The sequence below is a fragment of the Nymphaea colorata genome, chromosome 10 (assembly GCF_008831285.2).
Source record: "Nymphaea colorata isolate Beijing-Zhang1983 chromosome 10, ASM883128v2, whole genome shotgun sequence".
Taxonomy (NCBI): domain Eukaryota; kingdom Viridiplantae; phylum Streptophyta; class Magnoliopsida; order Nymphaeales; family Nymphaeaceae; genus Nymphaea; species Nymphaea colorata.
The window spans coordinates 16,734,521-16,758,344 of NC_045147.1; the positions used below are offsets into that span (position 1 = coordinate 16,734,521).

Sequence of the window (23,824 nt, forward strand, 5' to 3'; positions counted from 1 at the left end):
GAGAGAAAGACGGCAGAAATAGCACCTGTCCCTTTATTGTTTTTTCTTTTGAAAAACCTGTTCCAACCAGTCAAAATGGTACTCATGGACGGTTATTGCGATTCACAGCACAGTCTATATATATATATATATATATATATATATATATATATATATATATATATATAACACCCTCTAAGCAGACAGAGAGAGAGATATTTGAGTTTTAAAGGAAAATGACATGTAGCATCACATTAATTGAAAGGGAAAAACCAACCACGATGGTTCTACTGGAAACAAAATTTACAACCTTCCTCTGGCTTCTGCGGGAGGGAGTAAAAGTTTTACGTATAGGAGACAGCAAGAAGGAAGGAAGCATCAGCAGGGCAGATCATAAACGAAGTGTAAGGTCTAAGTTTGATGGTTTGCCATTTGGAAGCTGCAGACTGTTTATGCCAGCATTTATTGGAGTTCCCTGCAACTGAAAAGTAATATCCTTGTCTGTGCTGCTCGGCTCTACCGTGCTTCGATAACTTCCTGGCCAGACAAGTCCTATTCCGTCGTCCATGAAAACCGGCAGCCCGACATACTCACCTTCAAATCTTGCACAACCTCTGTTACTAGCCCTGTGAAAACCAGCATTATGCACCAGAGAGTGCGCTTTGATCCCAAGAGACCGGTGTTCAGATCCATAAGGAAAAAAGGATACCCAGCTTGCATATCTTTCTGAGTACACAGCCAATTCATGAGCACGTTCTGCCAGTTTTCTCTCCCTCTTATGAGCATTCTGATGGCCACCCAGTGCCTGAGAACTGAAGAACTTGCGATCGCAATAGTTGCAAGAGAAAATCTTCGACTCAGATACAAGAGGAGAGTCAGCAAGTCCGGCAGCACTGATGTCATTGCTGTTCATGCTTGAGTTTGACACTGAAGCACCTGTATGAACCATCAGATCGAGGTTGGTTTCTGCAGAAACATCGGCAGCAGCGATACCATTGTTACAGTTGAGTGACAAGTCAAGAGAAACTGGTTCAGATTTCAATTGGGAGCTGAAGGTCCGAAGAGTGGGAGAGGAATAAGCATCCTTAAAAGTTTCTGGGGAGGCTGCTCGGATGAACATAGTTGAAACGACGTGATTGCTAACAACTGTCTCCTCCTCGGTGTAATTTTCAGCTTCAAGCTCTGCTCCAGAACTGTTCTTCATCATCATCTTCTCTTATGAGCCAAAAGGAATCAGAGTGCCTTTATTTCACGGTGCTTCTCTGCGTTTCGAGTGGAGACAACAACCATTCATATTTGCAGTGCAGAAACCATTCAAAGACGAATACTAAGTACTTCTGATTTCAGTACATAGCTAGCAGAGGAAAGGAAAGCCGCGTGTTCTCTTTCTCATTCAGTACCTAGTACATGGCTTTGGTCTTTGCAACTTGCAAGCCACATCCACTGCACTGTATGATGCTTGTCCAATAATGACGAAACTACAGTATCTTTCTGATATGCACAGACTGGTTTTGACTACTTGCTCGTTCAAACCTTCAGAATACCCGCATCGGATGCAATAACTGATACTCTGCAACATGTGTTTCAGAGATTCCTTTTCAAAGCAAGCATATGTACTTAATAAAAAGAAGACCATGTACATTAAGTTTTTTGGTAATTATCTTATTATTCTTAGTAAATATTCAAGTTTCAATACCTAGAAATTCCCCTAACTGGCTAACTATGTTTTTTTTTCTTCGGGGTCGGGTTTTACTATTTACTGTTTGTTAACACAATCTTGTGGAGCTTCTGAATAGAGTGTCTAGTTTCGGGAAAATGTCTGCGCTTGATTTCTTGAGAAAATAAATGTTGAAGAGGCACGTAGTCATTGCATCTATAACATCATTTTCTTTCTCATTCATACTCTGATGTCTACCGCGTGTCTCATAGTTTGTCCTTACATAATAGGTTTCTCCTGTCCACATGAATGTGCGTGACACATGGTGTTATTTCTGAACAGTCGGATGTTTTCTTGCTTTAACATGAATTGCAAAGGGAAACCTGAGAAAAAAAAAATCCAGAGCTACCACAGCATGTCACACAAAACGAGTCTTATTTGAAAACAATGTGTATAATACACAAAAAATAAGTCATACATATAAAACGTGAAAAAAACAAGTTTTTTTTTACATGAAAAAAATGCATATTATGCGTGTTCTTTCATGTTTTTAAAATTTTTTAATATCTTTTTATTTTTTTATAATTTTTAAGATCTATTAAATGTTTTATTTTTTTTAAAACTTTGCCGATATTTTCTCGAAATATTATCAAAATATAAAACTTTGTCGTATTATACCTAAAAAATTTTTCAATCTATAATACCCGTACATGATATATGTGACAATGTTCACGAAACAAAACGGCATAACTTACTAAATCTGGAACTAAGACACGATTTTTGTACCAACGATTTCATCTAGCAAGCATAACCCGCAGACCATTTTAAGCTGTTTTATAAAGACAATTCTATCTCCATGAGATATTTGCAGTTGTCAGTGAAACCTATATGGACAAATGAACTACAGCTTGATTCCCGCAGGATGGACGTAAAGATGCAGCACATGCAAACTAGTCCCCTCCAAAAGAAAGCTGCAGACATTTTGCTTAGTGTGATAAGTGAATTTGATTGCAAATAATGAAAGTCTTGGTAAGAGAAGTTTTTGGTACATATATGCCAAACTAAAATTTTCATTACGAAATCACATATTCGGACTAAAAAATATGCTGAAAATTTTGAAAATCTTGAGCATTTTTTAATACTCGTGCTTCATACTACTAAGCACCCTGTTTTTTTTTAGCCTTTTAAAATGATCAATAAAAGTGGCTACGAGGTGAATCTGGATGCGCCACACTAGGCACTCAGATCAATTATAGACTGAGCCGTCACATTTTTCGTTTTTGACGCAACGAAGAGAAACTTCACGGTTGCTGAGAAATATACAGGAGATAACTTTTACAGAGCATATTCCTGTCCTTGTCGGTCTGCGAAATGCATGGGCTTCATGCTTATTATTTTTCACAATCAAAATACTTCTAAAAAGAATTGAAGCCACCTTTTACCTCATGTCCTAACCATAATATCAACAAAACCAATAAGAAAGCTTAAACTTTTATCTTCATGATATTACAATTTTATTTCACACATACAGAAGAATAGTGTTACCTCTGTCCTTCACATTCCACTTTGCTCCCAACACAACTAGTCTAACACAACTAGGAATTTAGCAGAAGATGAACGTTCAGGATCGATATTGAAATAAAATTAACAGCCAAAAGTACCAATAATAAGACCACAGCGCTATTTGGCACAGCATTATCTACAAATAAGGCAGACAGCAGTATAAAATGATAAATTACCATATTTGCTCGCATAAAAGAACGAGGGAATTTCATGAAAATGCATAAACACGTAAACAAGCATTTGCCATTCTAGATGTACCTGGACTAATATTTTTTGTGCACACGTTCATGTTTTTCTAAGAAACATGCGTTCAATCATTCACTTCTGATGCATAAACACTTAAACAGCATTTTCAAGACCTTAAAAAAAGTCACGAAGCCTTGATTGAAATTAGCTGACATGACAATTGCATGTGTGGTGGGAGTAAGCAAATTAAGGCTTGCACTTATGAAGAGATAATCTTCTGCAACGGTCAAGACAATAAGGTTAATCCTTCAAGAGACCTGGCAACTCCTCCATTAAGGTCATGGATCTTGGCATGATTATGGATGTCCCGATTCTGTCACATGGTATGCTACATATTTAGAAAAAGCTATATTTAAATATTTTTCAGCATCAACTTATGGTTATTTGCACCAAGGCTAACGAGGAAATAGCCTCATAGCCTAGGATACTATGCACACTCGCACCCACACATAATGAAATACACATAGGAACACATTTCCGTTGTAAGGTAAGTACCTTCTTTAGTCACATGTGATGAGAAACAGGTTTGTCACTTGATAGGAAATGTACTTGCAGCACTCAAAAACAGCACAATTAGTATATGAAGCATGCATGGAAGTTAATATATTCATTCTTCCCTATGCCTTTCAGCCAATAAGAAAAAAGAACCACAAACATACTCTCTCACTCTCTCATGCATGCACGTGGTTGTGCACTTGCTCCCAAATACTGTGTTTGCATCTCCATGTTTTGTGAAAGCAGAAGAAAAGAACCTCTTGGTGCACTTGCCTTGTGGCAAGCATACAACTCACGTCAGGAGAGTCTAAGTTTCACAAAAACAATGCTGCGTCTAGTCAATCAAAACTTGCAGGCAGAAAGTCAAAATTTCACCTAAAAACAGGTGCTGACAAACGGTGCTTATGATTCCTTCTGTAGCACCAGTACCTAAATACTCATGCACCTTGTGCAGACAGACCTTTTATATGGCCTGACATGGAGGACCTAAAAGACAACCATGCATTACCAACGTGACAAAAACTGCTTATGGTAGCATGTACGCTAAAACAACGTGATGATTGCTTGCTCAAACTACACGATGTTTACTCGGTTAGAAACCTATAAGACCTTTCTGTATCACGTAATGACTAATCAAGCAATGCGGTCCACTCCATTATCATTTATCATAAGCACATCTAAGGCTCAACTTCACGCAATTGGTGTTGACACTTATCAACCATCTTCACACTATTCTACCTCCACTATCATGCTCCATATGAGTGATGTCTTTCTTCATCCATTCAGGAAATTGTCATACATTGATACTGCAACTGAAACAATCATATTGCTCATATACCCATGCATGTTACATCCATTCTTGTGACCAGATTTATAAGGATGTAATTTGTAAATTTACAAAATTATACCAGTTAAGAGTTTCATCCATGCATGTAAATTTTACAACCAACAATTTTTTTTTACTTCTGCTGATGCATGTGAAATGTTAGCACACCAATAAGTGTTTTGAGCGCAAGGTTGCCTGACATATGAACACACCTATCATAATGATGTGATGTATAAAGATAATCTGGCTAGCTGGGTTCTAGCTTGCAAGTCCAGATGGACAAGAACCAATGTAGTAGCCATATCCCTCACAAAAAGAAGCACCTAGAATACTGAAGTCAGAATAGTAAGGAAGGAATGCTTTGTGAATCTCTTTATGAAGGTGAATTTTCATTGGTTAATGCCCTGTAGTTCTTCACTTCCATGATTCATCTATACAAAAACAACCTTCATAGGGAGGTCGTGTCCCAAGTGAAAATTTGAACGGGGATGGCCAAAACCATCATGCGGAGGCTTCAACTTTCCTCACTTCACTGAAGAGCAAGAACACTTCACACTTGTCTAAGCACTAATAATTGCGGAAAGCTTCTACTAATGCTTTCGCCAACTTTGAATGACAAATTTGTCATATAAATTGATAAATCATGGAAAAAGTAACTGGGAAGGTAACTAAAATGTTGCCTATTTTCTCTAAGTCGGAAAATCAAACTATAAGCTCTTGAATAGACATAATGTTTGCTGCAGACTCACTACTTTGTGAGAACTTTGATCTGGACTTAGTCTCAGCCAAGTTGAATGAGAAACTGACAGACCTTCTGCATCTTTTCACTCTCATGGGCTTCATCTGCTATTTCAGGAACTTTCTGTTCACCAGTTCACATTAAGTCACTGAACATTGTGACATTTTACCTCAAATCAGCTTCTAAGAATATCCATGTTACTTTCTTCTAGCAACCTCATGATTCAAGAAACAAGGAATTAAAAAAATGCAAGAAAAAAGGTCTCATTGTGAGGCTGCTATGTGAAATGAACAACAGAAACAAGCATGCCATGAGACTGTCTAGTGCGAACAAGTAAAATGAATGCCATGGGACTGTCTAGCATGCCTCTCAACATCCTCTAAGGTCAAACAAAATGTGCTTAAGCATTTGAGAGAAGCAAATCTGGATCAAGGATGTGTGCCATTATATATTCCATCCAAAGGTTTTGTTTGTAGATTGTACCTCACATATGCCATTTGTGGCTACATACCATTCAGTATCAGAAACCAATATGATTGATGGAAAAAAGTATTAGAATATGATTCACAGGGTTTCGACAACTCAGGAGGATGTATCTTCTGAAGGCACAGGTGAGGGACAGCTTCCATTTTGATAAGATTATTAGTTTTTTCAACTACAAAAGAATGCTTGTTAAAAGCCACTCCTAGAGAGAGGGGCAAAAGCATCACAACTGAACCTGAAGAATAAAACTGTCAGAACTGTCAGAATGGCATTCTAGAGAACATCAATCATGGCCTGACTACAGAATCATCTCAAGCGTGTGTGATCACTTTTGAATACCACAGCACAACTAAAGCAAACAAAAAGTTCAAATGAAGGTGATAACTTTGAAATCAAAGCAATCTGCAAGAAGAAGAGGACATGCTCCTAGGTGGTTTTCTAGTGACAAAACTATGTACAACCAAAGATCCTGCTGAATAAACACCATGAAGAATCATATCAATTATCAACGGCTTCTCTTAGTTTAGCACAGTTGCATTAGTACAAAAACAATCAATTAATTAACGCATTCATCTGGAAGCAATACACTATTATCAAATGCTATGACAATTAAAAAATAATAGAATATCAACTGAAGTTCCTTGAGAAGTCATGGTAATATGGTAAGGTTTGTGATTAGACAAAACAAGAACTTGATCACCAAAGGATCACCTTAAAGGTACCTGCTTCTTACCCACCACAAAATAGTTCACAACCATTTTGTTTAAAAGCATATGTCTCACTAATTCTTCAATGGATGGAAAACACAACCACCAAAAAGGACTTGCTTGCGGAAGACAAAATCTTAGAACGTAATATGAATAACCCAGTCATCTCATGGCATGCAACAGAGTAAGTCAATAGCTACCCAAACAATTGAATTTCAACGTGTGACCTTAGCTCAGGAGAAACTTTGCAGGGCCTAGGAATAAATGCTAAATCACATGCAAGACACGATACATGCATAAAAAAAAACAAGAATTAGGAGTCCAGCACGGTCTAAACAGATGAAACAATACTAAATGTACAAACTGAACTATGACTGCCTCTCCATCAAACCACACAGGAGATCTCACTGCACTACAATAACTTCAACTCATGCGAACCCAATAGATAGAGCCAAGAATGACAACTGGAACCTCAGAAGATAAACAACGAAAACATAAAAGAAGGCACCAAAACAATTATTCATCGGAGGAATCAATTTGACAAGGCCAATCTCCGGGGACTCACAAACAAATGTGTCGTTTACAGGAAAGGACTGAAGCCTGTAATCTAATAAGGACAACAGTTACTATATTTGCATCAACCAGCAGTTGCTAGGAGTATCCGAAAGAGTAATAAAAACTCTTAAAAGATTGCCAGCAACAACAAAAGGCCAATTTTCAAGAAAAAGAATATGTCGAATTTCACATACTCAGACCTAGTAGCAACCCACATCGGTCATCTAATCAGCAGCAGCAATTCCCCTGCCTCCCACTTATCTTTTGAATTCTGTGGTGAGAGAGAGAGAGAGAGAGTCTCAAGTCGGTCTTTTGGGCAGTATTAATGGTGATAACAATCATATGTCTGGGGAAGCGATCGATGGTTAGTTGCGACAAGCGGAAGCCCAAAGCTACACGAGAGAGAGAGAGAGAGAGAGAGAGAGAGAGAGAGAGAGAGAGACGGTCAGATAAAAGGAAAGGGAACAGCTACAGAAACATAACTAAAGCAAAAGGAAGAAAAAGTGGGAGGCGGGAATGGGACTACCAAAATTTCGCCTCACCACTTTTCAAAGTGGTCCCGCTTCTTCTTGATGCCACAGTGCCCCTGCTTCGTAGATTTGGCCTGCAGTGTAGACGACATCCCCCAACAATCCACATGCCCATCTTCTCTCTGACATGCATGCTTGCCTTCGATGCAGCGGACCGCTTTGCCATGTCCTCCTTTTTTTGTTTTCTTTCTTTTCTTCTGCTGGCATCTCTCAACGTCATCCCTGAAAAGGGCCATCAGCACTCAGCAGAGCCATGCCACCAAATGACCCACCTGCCACCATCTTCTGTCAACACATGCATGATCGGTTCTCACCTGAGAAGAAACCCGCATAGCTTGACGACCTTCCTTGAACATACCAACTTGCTTTTTCCCCTTCTGTATCAGAAGCTTTGCCTCTTATCTTCGCCTTTCCAAGCACATCTCCAGTCTCTAATAATAAACCATGTGCATAGCATAACCGGCTGACAGAAATGCTCAAGCAAACTACATACGTATGCGTCCGAAAATAGAAAAAAACGTTATTAATATCATTTTGAAATAAGATTCGCAGGAAGCTGCGAGACCAAACGCATAAAATCTGGAAGATGACATGATTTTTTGGATCGATAGTTCATACACACAAAGCGTAATTAGGAGTAAGTTTGTGTTGTCTGCCATTCATTGTGGGAATTTCATATTTGGACGGTTTGCCTGACAATGATGAAGAGAAGCTTTTCGAACAGCCGCTTCTTCTCTAGATTGCATACCGTTGCATTATCAGAATAGGTAAGACTAAGTCCATTACGTCCTTTATGACATCAGTCATTTGCAGCTGCAAAGAAATCGAGGGGAACAAACGAAAGCCAGCTTCATCGCCAGAGAACGGAGATAAGAATCAAGAGCAGAGAGACTGGTGCTCCGAAAGACGATTCCGACGCTTTTTGCGTCAATATCCCTCTCTTATTCATAGGCACAGACACAAACGGCTGCCTAAGGATTAGACAAATTGGGAATGTGTTCTTCGATATTATCATACATGCACACATAAAATTGCACGAGAAAGCAAAGTATATTTACAGAGTAACTTGTCCATTTTATAGGGGTAATAAATGTTCACTTTAAAAAATGACTTGTGAGAAATTAATTTATATAATTCTTTTGAATCAGCTGACAGAATAAACTTATGTAAACCGTTAAAGTTTATAACTCTGAGAAATTTAAATGTTCTTTTGACCATCTACAAAAAGTAGGTGCGTTTCAAATTGTAACCCAAATCTTTAGGTATGTTTTTGAGAATTAAATTACCCTCTTAGTTACTTTTAACTTTTAAGACACTACAGACTGTGCTTCCAAGGTAACTACGTGCTTCTCTTCCACTTTCGTTAATTATTCTCAGGAGATGGGTATGTCGAAATCACATTATTGAGGTAAGATTGTATAATTTTATATGTTTATTTATGCTTATGCATTTGGCCTAATCTTCTGCTTCATACACTGCAAAATTCGGAGAAACTTGTATTGTCTAGAGATTTTTATTTTTAACAAGGCCGATAAGCTTAACATGCTAGGAAGATATGCCTCTTATCTAGGGAGGGAGCCTTGCATTTCATGCACTAATGCAGTAGCATTTGAAACTTTAAATCAGTGCAAGGGACTTCGAAGTCACAGCTAGAGTCCTTCAGATTGCTTATGAGACCATGTTTACAAGGTAAGAGTGCGTACCATGCAGTGGGGTTTCTTTGTTCGCTATTACAATTTCACACGGCACTCTAAGACATCTTGCCATGAGACGGGGTGTCGCAGCTGCAGCCCTTCCAGATCTTGTACTCTAGTTGAACTCAGATGTGGAGCTACTTTCTGAATTTCCTAACAAGATGGGCTGCCTTAAAGGGTGTAGAATAACTGCTTGGACTTGGGGCTGATAAGAGCTCAGTTATCAGATTGATTCTTGTGGATGTTATTCTTCTAAACTGCAATCTAAACTGCAAATGGTGGATGCACAATACTCTAGTAAATGGGGATCCTACTTGAATGAAATGAAAAATGAAAGGGGCTTTGACCTCTTTGGAGTATCTCCCCTAACGAGATGGGCTACAAATAGAAGACCCCCAAATTGGCACACATCAACTGGTATGTACATAGATGAGCCGAAGATGTTCGTTCAACCTGTCATTGCGGCAATGAAGGAAGAAGCCCCATTAATGAGGCATACTAACTTGTCCAAAGTTGAACTATGTAGTGCGTGCATTTATCACAACCAGATTGTATGAATACCATAACGATTGCACGAATACTATAACGATTCTCGCGAGAATGAAACCAAATAATGGACTAAGGAACTTGTTTGTGACCACATTTCGGGCTTTTAGGAGCCGGTCAGCACAAGCACGAGCTCCATTCGACATAGTTGACGACTTCATCTACGCCAGAGGGAGGAAGTAAGAGAAACCAGAATAGAATACCTTGATCATCCTAGGAGTTATGTGTAATCCCTATTGAGGCATGAGAATTTAAAACAGAGTAATGAATATTTTTATCCACAACAGTTGCCACCCATGATGCAGAACTGCTAGTACAAGTTCCAATAAAAAGGAGCATGCTCTATTGAAATTAATTGTTTAAATATTTTTTTACAATCTAACCAGTAATTTGATGGGAAATGTATATTAAATTAATCATTTTCTTACTCAAATGATGTTTTTTTAGTTGTCAAAAAATGTACTGCTCTTATAACAACAAACTTTTTGTAATATAAACAACAATTTTTTTTCACACAAATGACTTGAACTAAAGCATAGTTTATATTAAATTATTGTTTATAAACCCTTCATAAAGTTTACATTTTATTTAAAACATTTTTAACACGAATTTTAAGAGGACTGGTTTTTATCTCTTAACCACACACACACACACACACACACACACACACACACATATATATATATAAGAGAGAGAGAGAGAGAGAGAGTACTTAGGTAAGAGATACAAACCAAACTTATTAAAATCAATTGTTAAAGTGCTTTTTTTACGATCTAACCATATAAATGTGATTTTAAGAGTGATCTGATGAAAAATATGTAGTAAAATAATAATTTTTAATAACAATAAGTGAACAGCTCTTATGCACCAAATTTTGGTACTACAAAAATCTAACATTTTACAAAAATAACTTGAATTGAAACATGATTTATGTATTAAGGTAATATTTATAAACACATTAGGATGTTCAGAGCTGGTTTAACAACATCAGGAATAGTTGTCATCTCTTACATAAATGGTCTAATATATATATATATATGTGTGTGTGTGTGTGTGTGTGTGTGAGAGAGAGAGAGAGAGAGAGAGACCAACAGGAGGGCCTCCAAGCCTCAGACATACACGTACCATGAGCCAGGGTCTGCAGGAAAAGTCATAAAGCAGATAGTTCCAACAGCCACAGTTCCAACATAAAACCACCAAAAGTCGGAACAAAAATGTTTTAAATCTTTATTAAACGAAATTTCATGGTTACAATTTCAATTTTGACCCTACCTATGATATCGAGATCCAACAATCCTCACACACCTTGAAAAAAGATCAGTGACAGAGGGAGACCCGAGCATTAGTAAATACAAAACTAAAACCACATTCGGTTGCTTGGTTCGTTCCGGTCGTGTTAAAAACTTTCTGAAATTACGGATCCTTTTCCACATTTTCTAAATTACTGGCTACCTGCGAGTTGCATTCACTCTGGTCGTGACCATTTTCTGAAATAATATTTCCGACCATTTTTTGAAGCCTTTCCTGCAGAAGCCCAAAATTATACAACATTCAGAATTTTCAATTTTCCATTATTAACAAGAGAAAGAGAGAAAGAGAGAGAAGGCAAGTGCTGCTGCTACATTGGCAGGAAAATTGACAGCTAAAAGAAAGTGTCGCTTGCAGAACTTACAGTTAGATGATCATTCTCAGATTTAAGTTTCTCACATTCCTCTCTCAATTGACGCAATTCTGATCTGAGAGAACCATTCTCATCTTTCAAGGTCTCTACACGCCGGGCCAGCTCTTCACATTCAGCCTGGTTTGATCCAGCATCCAATTAGAAAAATGGAGAAAGGAATGTGTATATGTGTATAGGTCTATATAGTGGAGATACAAACATGAGTTACGATCTTAACAAAAGTAAGATCTTCAAGAGAATTAATAATCAATCCCACTACACATAATGGCCTGGTTCAAGAGAGAGAGAGGGGGAGAGAGAGAGAGAGAGAGATAGCTACATCGTGATTGAAAGAAAAGGATATAGTTTTCTGTAAAACAGAGTTTAGAATACTTGTGAGAATCAAACTGACCAAAGTAGATCTGTGATTGCACATAAATAGAGATGGATAGCACCATCCCTAACAAACCATGTAAATTCCTGACTACAGAGAAGCCACTAACAAATCGGTTAACAGACCAAAGAAAAAAGCGAGAAAGGAAAGCTCACAGACACCGGGAAGACTGAAGTTAATAGTAACATATAAAAATTAATTAGAGTATCCTCAAAATTTTATGTAAAAAAAAAAATGACTTCTGCTTTACTCCTAGATATGATACAAGATTACCAACTATGGCATATTTATCACACTAACTACAACTTGATTTTACAAATTTGGATCAATCTGAAGAATCTAATGTCCAGCCTCCAAAAAGCTTGCACTTTACATGGTTAGTAAAGCACTTTCACACATTCATAAAAATGCCTCCAAGGAAGCGAGCTTCCATGATAGCTAGGAGTTTCTACACATCCTGGACAGAACCCAGAACCCAGTAACCATCAGACAATGTCGAACACGGTGGTGATGTCAAAAACTCCATTTTGCCACGGAATCTTCATCATTAACCATGCTTGGGACTCTCAACATAAAAGCCTATTCTAATCTAACTGGACTTATGGTACTAGAGTCATAATGCACTTTAAAGTCTTGGCTGTAAAACTGGGAATGACAATATAACAATTAAACTTCTGGTCCCATTAATAAGGTATCATCATCATATTTAGGAAGAACTATTTATATTTATTTTATATTTACTACCCTTTCTTTCAGTAGCAGCCAAAGAAAAGATTGGCTGAAAAGATGGGAAGGGAAAGAGGAACAAAATTGCACAAACTTTTATGAAGTTGGAGATATCAGACCACAAATGAAAAGTGTACCCTTGGAAATATTGTGATGGTGAAACAAAACAATTAGAAAATACAACAAAGTTCACATTGGCAAACTAGGAAGGATTTTTGAACAGTTGAGATACATATTCAACCTTACAGGAAAAAAGATCTCTGTCTTCCAAGGTTCAAGAATATGATATCTCACATTCGGGAGTAGCTTGACAATAGTCTCCTATCCCAGGTTTTGAAAAAGAGACTCCTTTCTATGTTGCGTCTTCGCTGGTATATGCTTAGGTGTTGAACTGAAGTCAATAAGGCAATAAAACCTGCCAGACTAACTGCTTGGGTCAGCAGACCAAGCATTAACTGCCAAACAGATAGTCAGACAGAAAATAATAGTTGAGTTGACTGAGTCCTAACCTGAAAGACACGAGCCAAACTCAAATTTGAAGACATCTGGCAGAGCTCAGAAACAACTCTCTCTATGCTCTACACGTTATCAAGAGTACAAATGGTGTTAAGGAGAAGCCGCAAGTACCCGTCCAGCTTGGTTCCATACCTACATACATCTACCTCTACTTTCATGTGCAGGATAAGAAGGACGATTCCCATTCCAAGCCACAAGATCAATATGATACTCTATTGGACTCTTTGCTACGCAGATATCCTGCTAAGTGTAGCCGAAGTTTCAAATTCCAACCCCAAAAGCTGAGAGGTAAACCGGGAGATCTCTTTGCCATTTGTAATCGAACTCAAATCTAAGATTTTTGTACCGTGGCAGCTGATCATCAATCAAAGCAACTTACTGTCTGCTTTAACACTCAGTTGACAGGAACAATCCTGAAAGCTTCCACCAACAAGGGCCCAAAAGTACCAAATACTAGCTATTAGAAGCTTGACAAACCTAAGTCAAACTCTTGAAATTTCAAGTACACCAGGTTAGCCACCCCAACGTAATGGAAGTGAGATCTCAAAAATGCTAGGTCAAGATCTTGACAGCACACAACAAAAGGGAAAAAACAATTATTGAAGATATGCATCTTTGCGCAGATAGCTTAAGAAAGAACAACTGACAATGCAATCCTGATCAAATACCACATTCTCAGCACAGTAAAAATGATCTGTATTCAGGTAATTTGGATATGAGAAGGGGTTGAGTGAAACTTCAAAGAGAACACTACTACATCGATCAAGGTTTATCCATCTCCTACAAGATTGCCTCTAATTGTGTCAGGTAAAGGTTCGAGGTATACATGAAACCATTGTTGAAAGAAAGACATGCAAAAAAATGCAAATCTACAGCCAAACTGTGTCAAATAGGTGCCAGTTTGGCATGTTTGGGAAAAAGAAATAAGTGTAGCTCAAAAGTGAACAAAATTTAGAAACGGTAAAAATAAAAAGAACAGACAAAGCATGTGAGTTTATGATGCATAGGACTCTTGCTTAAATCAAGGTAGGGTTCGACGTTTATAGGTACAGTTGACTGCAATTGACATAGCTCATTACTGAATTTGGTGACTTATAGCAGTACACCTACTTGCACCAGCATCCCTACCTGCAGTAGAACCCAGTGCAACATGGATTTAGAGTCTTTCTTAAAGAGATTGAATTATAGCGTCTAAGCCTGTGATGGAATGTCCCAAGAACTCATACCTATTTGGCTTGTTTCAATATTTCACTTTCTTCAAGAACATATATTCTTGAACCTATAGTCAGGAAACCCCTTAATCAGATCAGCTGACTATTGGGTAACTGAGTTGACTCGGCAACATAACTAGGTCAGGTAATAAATTTTTGAGGGTGTTTTCACAACAAGTTGCTGAAGGAGTTCAATGTTACTATTAAATGACAAGTAACTATCAAGTAAGCTCACTCAAATAGCTGTAGTTTATGAAACACAACTGCAAAATTACAACTAACAAACAGCATCAAAAAAGTACAATCCAAATATCAGATAAGTGCACACTATTGCATACCAAATAGTTGGTTCTCATTCTTTGGAAGAGGCACAGTGGCATACCAACGGGTCACAAGCTAGGGAAATGGTCAATAGAGACTAGAGAGAGGGCCGCGGATGTTGGATTTTATAATGTGTCCACGAGATCATCAAGCATGAATTATTAAGTATGAAGAGCAAGAACAAAGAGGTGCTCAACAGGCACAATATTCGACCTCATTCTCATTCATTATGAACATTGATATAAATACGACATATGACAAGAATAACCCAATTATATGTAGAGTTCGCTGGATTCAGGTATGCATCAGATTTTATTACATCTGATCTAGGACATCGTATGATCATAAGAATCTGGACCCTGCTTGCCGCCCAGGCCAAATAGCCACAATCAGTTGCAGAGAGGATCCAAATGTTCCTCTGACCAAAAGAAAGCACCAGAGCCAAGGGATCAGCAATGAGTCTCTGGAAACAGATTGGTGGAGATAGAGAGAGGAGCCTTTTCCAGCTTTCTCATCAGCAAGGGGCCATCAGCAACCCTCCTTCGCCATCACCTTGTGATAGAGAGAGAGAGAGAGAGATCTGTCTTTTATGGACGGGCAGCACCATTGGTTTCATAGATGGCCAGGTCTGCAAGGGAGAAGAAAGGATTTTTTTTCTTTTAATGTTTGAGCCCTCAGGTGAGGGCTTTTATACAGGTAGTTGACCTGCTTTTAAATTAGAAACAGGATAGAGAAAGCAAGTGTGAGTTGCTGATTCTGAATCTTATCAGCATGAAATGATCCAAACCAGAATTGGGCAATTCCAGCCTGAATGGCCAATTCATCAATTCGGACAATCTACACCTGATTTCTGAAGAACTGAGCTGTATATGGGTCAGATGTTGCATCCAGACCCAATTAATTGGTGATCTGGGACAAACTCAGGCAATTCCAAAGTTGACTTGCAGGTTTGACAACTGTACTTGAACTTTAGTAAAAAAGACCTTGTCCATATCCAGGGAAGGCTGCCAGTCTAAAGGTGGGGAACCCATTCAACAACTGTGCCGATTTTGCAAGTCATGATGACCCTGCAAATGTAGTAATCCAATACCATGACCTGAGAAATGACATTCAACTAATCAACAACTGTGTTCTAGGAAAATTTACTTCCTATCTAATATAGGTTTTAGAGAGCCTTTCATATACCAACTATGAACTATGTAGTCACAAGTGCTCCCACATGCCCATGTAGGCCTTGGGGACCATCTTTTCAACTAGGCCGTAATACCTAATTGTAAAGTTGAAAGGAGGCCATAGGAAAAACTTCTTTTTCCCTTTTCTTCTTCTATTTTCTCCTTTCTTCATTCTTTCATATTTTTTTCCTTCTTCTTATTACCATTATTTTTTCTTTCGCCCAAATTGCCTAGACCCAACTACTGTTTTTTTTACTACATAGCGAACCAAACTTAACCTAAAGCAGCTGAAAAGGAGCTTCAAGAATAGCTCCAACCAATGTTGTAAAAGGCATACCGTAACTTGTATCGGTCAGATTGACCTATACACTGTATCGTAATGTATTGTAAAACTAATTTTTTAATTCAAAAATTACAAAAAAAATAGAAAAAATAGTACAAAAACAGAAAAAATCAGGGAAAATGTATTCCATATAAAAAACACATCTCACATAAAGAATGTTTGTGATTGATCATTCATAAGCTATAATATATCAACAACACAATTAGAAACGAGAAATCATAGATTCAAAATAACATAATAAGCATCAATCACAAGTTTAAAATGTTTTAGATTATATCACAAGTCCACACCATATAATTCGTTATTGCCAGGGACCAGATATCATGATTATCACCGGTCAATGATAATCATCATCACCTTCGTATTCATTAACTTATTTTCGTTGTTAATTGTTTTAAATTTTAATTTTCAATGCCTTCAAATGGAAGGTCTTCACCAACATATGATTGATTTTTTTAGCAAACTAGTAAAACCTCCCCCTCCCACAGCTCTTAGAGATGTTTAGAAAGTGGAAAGAAGGAGGTATTTTAAAAAGAAACAAAAAAAAAGGTTTTTCCCATTTTGTCCCCATATCGTAAGAAGGTTCAGTACCACCTCAAGTAGTGCCCTGATCATCAATCATCATGAAAAAGTCATCTGATTGAACAGTTGCCTCAGCTCATTGTTGTTTGAGGAAACCCTCCTCCAGTTTGATTGGTACTTTTGCATGAAATCTAACATAAAATAACAAATAATCATGCCTCACATACGTTTCTGTCACAAACACACATTAATATTGATCCACAGGTCCAGTTTATGATAAAGACCCATGCAGTGCCAAAGGCACTCTTTTGACCATATTTTCAGCTCAATGCTAAAATCCAAAAGTTGTAGAAACCATGTTTCATCTGACCCTCTCAATAAACAAATCCATCTAATTTCCATCTTTTCACACGTGAAGCATACTACAGTCGTTCATCTCCATTTCCACTCCACCCTATCTCCAGACAAAGTCCCAGCCGCACACAACTCTCAAGTCACTCCATTGAAAGAAAAGTCACAAAATAAATGAGTTTTTCCCTTCCCTGAAAGATAACAACCAGTCAGAAAAAGCTGAATGAAATTGAACCATGAACGCCACCTTGAGGATGAGTGCTTTTTGAATGACGGTGTTCAAACCTCAAATTCTAAGATCCAGGTCTGAAGACCCAAGAGTCCAAGACCAAACCAATTTCTGGAAAGGAGCTCAACAGACTTAAGTTCAACGAACAGTTATGCTTTTCTCAAGTAATCTAGGGCAGCAAAATAAATAAGAGTATTACTGGAAATACCAAAAGTATCTCAGGTATGGCCAATTCCTAACAAAAACCACACTCTCAAATACATGCCTTGACATTGCATAGGCAAAAATTCTTCATGTATTCTGCACTGCCATTGTATATGGAGGCAGCACTAAGGATCAGATGTTACTAAAGGAACATCATCATATTTGGAAAGTGAGAGAAGGTTGCACAGCAAACATGCAAACAAATTTGTTGCTTATAATGAGTACCAAACTGGGTAAGAGATTATAATCCTGAAGAAGCCATGTAAACTATCTATTTAGGACGAAACTTAATATGATTATAAGAAACATATACTGGACAAATAAACAGCAAAAAAGCAGACAAAAGCATTAACAGGAACAGCCTTAGAGATGTTAGGTAATTAATTTTATTAAAGAATAGCCATTTCTGAGATTGATATATTATAGATCAAAATAAAGTGGTGCTGAAACAAGTGGATAATACAGCTACTAAAGAATGGCCAACAATAGGATATCAAACGACAATTTTAAATTTTTAACATGACACAATGTGATGCAAAATTTGCAGGGTCTGATGGGATGGACATGGCATGGAACCTCGATCTAAATCAACATCCACGTTCACGTTTGATTCAAACTTAATAGACATCTAAAATGTAGGCCGACTGGCCGAGACACTTTCCTTAATATTTGTATCAGTTTAAATTGTCTGAATTAGATTAAAAATGTAAACCAATTATGAGAAAACTCTGTATTATATCCAGTTTGTAAGCTACATGTCAACCCTCGTCTTTACAGGCGCTGCCAAACCAAGACATCAGGTGTTTAGACAGTCGAACCAATGCCACAATGAACAATTCAAACAGTATGGTTTACAACCAGGCAACCAGCTACTTATGTATGGAACTCAGGACCAAAAACAGACAATTCTTTTGTTTATAAAGCAGCAACATAATAACTTGCCTGCTTCCTAAGTCTTGATCGACGTGCTGATTCCCTGTTAGACTGCTTCCTCCTCTGTCGTTTAAGTTCTCTCTCATCCTAAACATTAAAGAAACAGGAGGGAGAAATAAAAAACATTAAAAATTTAGAGACAACAAAACTGTGGGAAAAGAAGAAACAATGAAGAGTAATCAAGAATGCACAGCATCTTAACTTGCAACCACATCTCTGATGGGACACCATCATGGGGTCCCATAGAAGGTGCAGGAAGTATTGGTGCAGAACTTGTAGGAGGAGGAACCTTGCTTTGAATAGCTGCAGCAGGAGCAGAAGCAGGCCCATTCCAATAGTCCATGCCAATGTTTAGACTAGTTGCTGGACCAGTAATGGCAACAGGTGGGATCGCCATTGCAGGCACAGTATCATTCTGTGATGACTGTAATTGTGTTACTGAACATTGAGGACTGCATGCTGTGTTCTCATTCCTTGCCTCCTCAGCTGTCCGAAATGGTATCAAAATGAAAGAACTCAACTAAAAAAAATGAATAGCATGAAAAATTTATTGTTGTAAATACTAACCACTCAGTGATTCTTGCTTGCGGGTTGGTGCTCTCTGAGAATCCTGAACATAAAATTGAAATAAAGTCATCAGGCATTAAAGAACCTATAGTCCAAAGATACACATCTCCTGCATCGTGCAGTTGACGGAAAAGGAAAAATAGCAAGTATGGGTGCATGTTGACTGCATTATGAGCATGCAGCCTCTTAGCGTCAATACATAGCACTCGTTCTCTAATTACTTCTTCACAAGACTGACTTTATAAAGGTGCAATCTGTATCAAACAACACAGCAATCAGCACCAGGATCATACCTTCCTGATGTATAGATGAGATGTATAAAGACTCAAAAATTCAAAATGAATAGCATGAAGCTTTTCTAGACTATATAGAATGCACTAGACATTAAAAAGCATCACACAGATGTCAACTTCAAAGTTGATGGAGATGCAAGTCACATTTGTTGGGAGAAACGAAGCAAATTCCAGATAACTGACACCATTCTAAGTTTTGAAAAGGGCATAAGACACTGCTTTCTCAGCCTCCCTTTGGGTGAAGATCAGATGAAGGCATCGGCTGATGCCCATGTCTTAGCTAAGACGGACATGGATCTCTTCAGAATCCATACCACTGAAATTCAGTCTTGTTGAAAAACTGAGGCCTTCACATAACGTTAAATATAGAACAGATCATATATGAAATGTGAACACCAGAAAAGGCATCAATTCTACATACATTTTCAGAATTTGCATCACTCCCTTCAGTAGAAGGGCCTTCATCTGCACTCTCACAGCTGAAGACCAACAAAAATTTATGCATGCAATATCAGCATCTAAAGATCTGAATTAAAATTAGACCTAGCAGCATAGCATACAAATTGTAAATTTACCTTTGTGATGGGGTGCCATTGGCTAATGCTCCTGATGCTTTAGCATCATTATCTTTGCCTGTCAAGGTATTCAGATTGCCTAAACTTCCTTTAGCACTCTTAATAGGACTCCGCTGCTTACCCTCCAGTTCAGGACCACCTCCAGCCTGAAAACGTCACTTCCCTATCAGTTTCCACCAAGAGAACTTTGACTTGAGAGACATGTACACACAGGATAATGATGTTGGACACCTCCCTTCTCCATAATCCACATGCACCTAGAGAAAGCTCAAAACACAATGCTAAACCTAAAGTCTCATAGCCAATATTTCTTTTCAGCAAGTACTTACAGAAGATTCAGCAGTCCCATTTGAGAATGGCATCATATAGGTGCTATATGGATGAGACCCCTGAAAGCAAAGATTAGATTAACCAAAAACAACACATAAGTGTGCAACATGGACATTGACCATAACCTCATTCATTTCCAAAGCTGACAAAATAAGGGAAGTCACAAGAAATTGCAAATACCTGTGCAATGGATGGATGACCATACAGTCCATGAGAATACATTGCAACATATGGAGGTGGAGTTCCATATGGTGGAACCATTTGCTGCAAGTGGAGATAAATATACAGATAAAATGTTAAACTCCACAATTTAGCATGACATTGAGGATTCATAAAATTGTGAATAGCACTGATGCAAAATGACGCTCATTCATTTAGAGAACCACATTTATTTAGTTATGACAAAAAGGGAACAATCATCCTCAGGATAAGAAAATGGCATGTGTTAAGTATACAAGCAAGTTGAAGATTAAGTCAAGAATAACCACCTAGCCTTTTGGCACAATCTTTAACTAAGATGATTTGTCAAACTTAATTCCAAAAGCCCAAAAATAGGAAGAAAGTAGAGACATGTTAAGAGCTTTAAGATTTTACTTGAATACCTGGGCCCCCCAAATGTAGGGATGAGCTTGAGGGCTGGAACCCATTGGAGAATGAAAGAAGCCAGCTGGAGGAATAGGTGAAGTTCCAGAAGGGTTGAAATATGCCTACAAAAGGGATATTTAACTCTAGGCATTTGATGGATATTTGAAGAAAAAAATATGTTTTTAACAAAAGATAAGCAGAAAATCAAAACCTGAAATGAAGCACAATCAGTATATGCAGAAGCACTGCTACTTGTAGAAGGTTGTTCCTGCACATCAGAAAAAGAAGATAAACATTCCACAGTCAAAAGATGTTCAACCTTCAAACAATGGGGACATTGCTCAGTGGCTGAAAAACAAGTCACTTGAGACCTGTCCTGAAGAAGTCTTTGGAGTTTTTGTTGATGCATCCATCCCACCACCACCTTTCATGACACCTGCATGAGATCTAGCTTTGGAATTTATCCTTGCACTTGCAGTCCTGATCCCACACAGAAAATGTCAGTACAATAGAGCATATTATACTTAAAGAGACAAGATCATAAAGAAAGACCAAATTCACATTCAAGTTCATAGAATGTACACATCAATACATATTACATAGACTAGATAGTGATGCGTTTAGCCTATATATATATATATATATATATAGGAAAGTTTGGTAGTCTTGGTTCCATCTTTTCTCAGGTCACCGGCCTTGGAGGACTTGGGTCAGGGAGCTGCGGCATGCACAGCTTAGGAACCGAGTTAGCGGCAGGAAGCACCCTTCCTGGAGTCGGAACCACATTTTCCGGGAGGGGTTTACTAGTGGCTGCAGCTCCACCGCAATGAAGTAATCCATCATTGACCATGTACAAGTAGCGACAATATACCTTCTCAAAAGGCATCAAGAAGAAGAACACGAAAATGGAAGGTCACAAAGAGGAATTAGCTCAAGAAAACTTGCTGTTCCTGCCAAGGACTCAGCACGAATACCAACTTATGTCTTCTCCAGGCAGAAACGTCCTTGTTCCAACTTCAAACATTTGATGAGACCAGCACTCAGCAGATATAACAAATTCAGAACAATTGCAGGGCCCTGAATTTTACTAGTTTTTTTATTAATTTTTAAATTTAATGAAGATAAGCAAACAAACAACCATAAGGACTTTGAGTAGAAAAGAAGCCGCCCAACTAAGATGGCTTTCAAGTTTCAACGACAACCAGTTTCACATCCAAAAATCCAAATAAAATACTGCAAATGCAAGGTGCTTGTTCTTTCAGCAAGTTCGCTTCGAATATTGCTACAACAATTTCATGAAAGGGAGAGATTATAAGAAAGAAAGGGCTTCCCTAACCTACATTAAAGCTAGAAATACATATAAAGAACACCAACCATTTCCGAAACCGCAAAAGAGAAGAGCAACAAGAAAGCAAAAAGTGCAGCAGCCTACACCACGTAAGGTACGTCAAAAAACTTTTGACGAAATGCTAAACGAGTTACAACGACAACGAACTTACGCGCAAAGCACAAGGTGCAGGCACGAAATAACAGTAAAAGGGACAAGAAAAATAAAAAATGTAATACACAAACAGAGAAGCATACGCAGGGCACCCCGAAGAAGAAGGAAGAGTTCCTAGTTTCCAAGAAGAGGCACTGACCCCCTACACGCCTTGAGCAATGCACACCCCCAAGATGGTAACACTTTCAGTGACCACGAATGAAACAAAAGACAAGGGGACGAGAACAGACCAGACACGGCACACACTACAGATACGTACCTCGAAACGCAACGCTCAGCCCTCGCTCCTGCCTCCTCTCAACGCACACATACACACATACAGAAAAAGAGAGAGAGATTGCAGTTCAGACAAAACAGGGTGCTAGGGTTGCTGTCTGTAAAAAGCAGAGAGGGAAAGAGAGAGAGAGAGAGAGAGAGAGAGAGATTTTATATTTCTTCTTTTTCGGAATTTCTTTTTAAACTCCGTTCACGCGTGGAGAGTGGGTTTATAAGCGCCGTTTTAAGCGTGGGCTTCTCTGGTTCGTGAACACTTCCGCAGCGGAACTGGTGAGAAAACCATTGGCTCCCTTCCCACCACCGCCATTCCACCCTTACCCGTCTTCCTCCTCCTCCTCCCACCCTCATGCCATATAAGCTGCTCTTCGTCGCCATTAAACCATTTCGGAATCATTAGACTGCAACAAGATAAGATCATCCTACATTTGAAACGAATGAGCCCTAATTATCAGCGACGCTATAAGATTTGAGGGGGGTGATGGATCATGGCGTTGCCGTAACCATATGCTGCCAAATGAAAATATTCAAATAAGAGCGTGGGTTTTCGGTGATTACTTCCAAAGTTGGGCCCGCAATGGGAAATAATTATATTAAATGATGTCGCTCGTACCGGAAGGGACGTTATGCGTCAAAGTGCTTTTGTCGTTTTAACAGACTGTAAAGGGAAAGGAAAGTCAACTTCAATTCAGACTCCAACTTAAGGAGCTCCTTTTGGTAAAGAAACAAATAAAATGGTCCCTTTTGCGAAACCGCTTATGCCTTAAGATCCATATTCCGGAATGGTGCCTGTTTTCTGAGGCCGTGCAAATTAGTGCTTGCCTTATTATCTTTCACCTAAGTCGCCTTTCCTCCCATGGTCTGTCAACTTTGCATCTACAGCTCTTAGAGCGTGTTATAGTGTCCTGAACCATGTGTCCCAGACAGCCCCCACGACTCTATAATTCTTGTCCCTTCGGTTCTTGAATGAAATTATTGATGAAATGCAATGTGATGTTTTGCAAGTCTAGATCCCGAATGAATTATATCTAGTCGGCCGTCTCCAAATTACCTAGCCTAGCCCTCATTAAAGAACCAACCGATGAAGTTTATTAAGAT

The 23,824-nt window shown here is 38.5% G+C and overlaps 2 protein-coding genes across 9 annotated transcripts; both read right to left on the bottom strand.

Annotated features, from left to right (window-relative positions):
* Positions 1 to 203: 203 nt before the first annotated feature.
* On the bottom strand, positions 204 to 8,711 carry LOC116262351 (zinc finger protein 7-like). Of its 8 annotated transcripts, none has more exons than XM_031641644.2 (3): positions 7,777 to 8,695; positions 7,445 to 7,642; positions 204 to 1,241 (listed from the first exon to the last, which is right to left on the bottom strand). In XM_031641644.2, the coding sequence occupies exon 3, from the start codon at positions 1,187 to 1,189 to the stop codon at positions 371 to 373; it is 819 nt and encodes a 272-aa protein (XP_031497504.1). In that variant the 5' UTR covers positions 1,190 to 1,241; positions 7,445 to 7,642; positions 7,777 to 8,695; the 3' UTR covers positions 204 to 370. The 8 variants fall into 8 exon arrangements, 4 of the variants coding, with proteins under 4 accessions (XP_031497504.1, XP_049936068.1, XP_031497499.1 ...); XM_050080111.1 differs by having other exon boundaries at positions 204 to 1,549; positions 7,466 to 7,642; positions 7,777 to 8,694; XM_031641639.2 differs by having other exon boundaries at positions 204 to 1,549; positions 7,451 to 7,642; positions 7,777 to 8,694.
* A 2,515-nt stretch (positions 8,712 to 11,226) lies between these two features.
* LOC116263263 (bZIP transcription factor 16-like) lies at positions 11,227 to 23,180 on the bottom strand. Its single transcript, XM_031642926.2, has 13 exons — positions 22,713 to 23,180; positions 21,324 to 21,432; positions 21,164 to 21,220; positions 20,970 to 21,074; positions 20,548 to 20,631; positions 20,367 to 20,426; positions 20,038 to 20,183; positions 19,884 to 19,941; positions 19,170 to 19,212; positions 18,805 to 19,088; positions 18,612 to 18,689; positions 11,693 to 11,818; positions 11,227 to 11,544 (listed from the first exon to the last, which is right to left on the bottom strand). The coding sequence occupies exons 2-13, from the start codon at positions 21,381 to 21,383 to the stop codon at positions 11,434 to 11,436; spliced, it is 1,212 nt and encodes a 403-aa protein (XP_031498786.1). The 5' UTR covers positions 21,384 to 21,432; positions 22,713 to 23,180; the 3' UTR covers positions 11,227 to 11,433.
* Between the last annotated feature and the right edge of the window lie 644 nt (positions 23,181 to 23,824).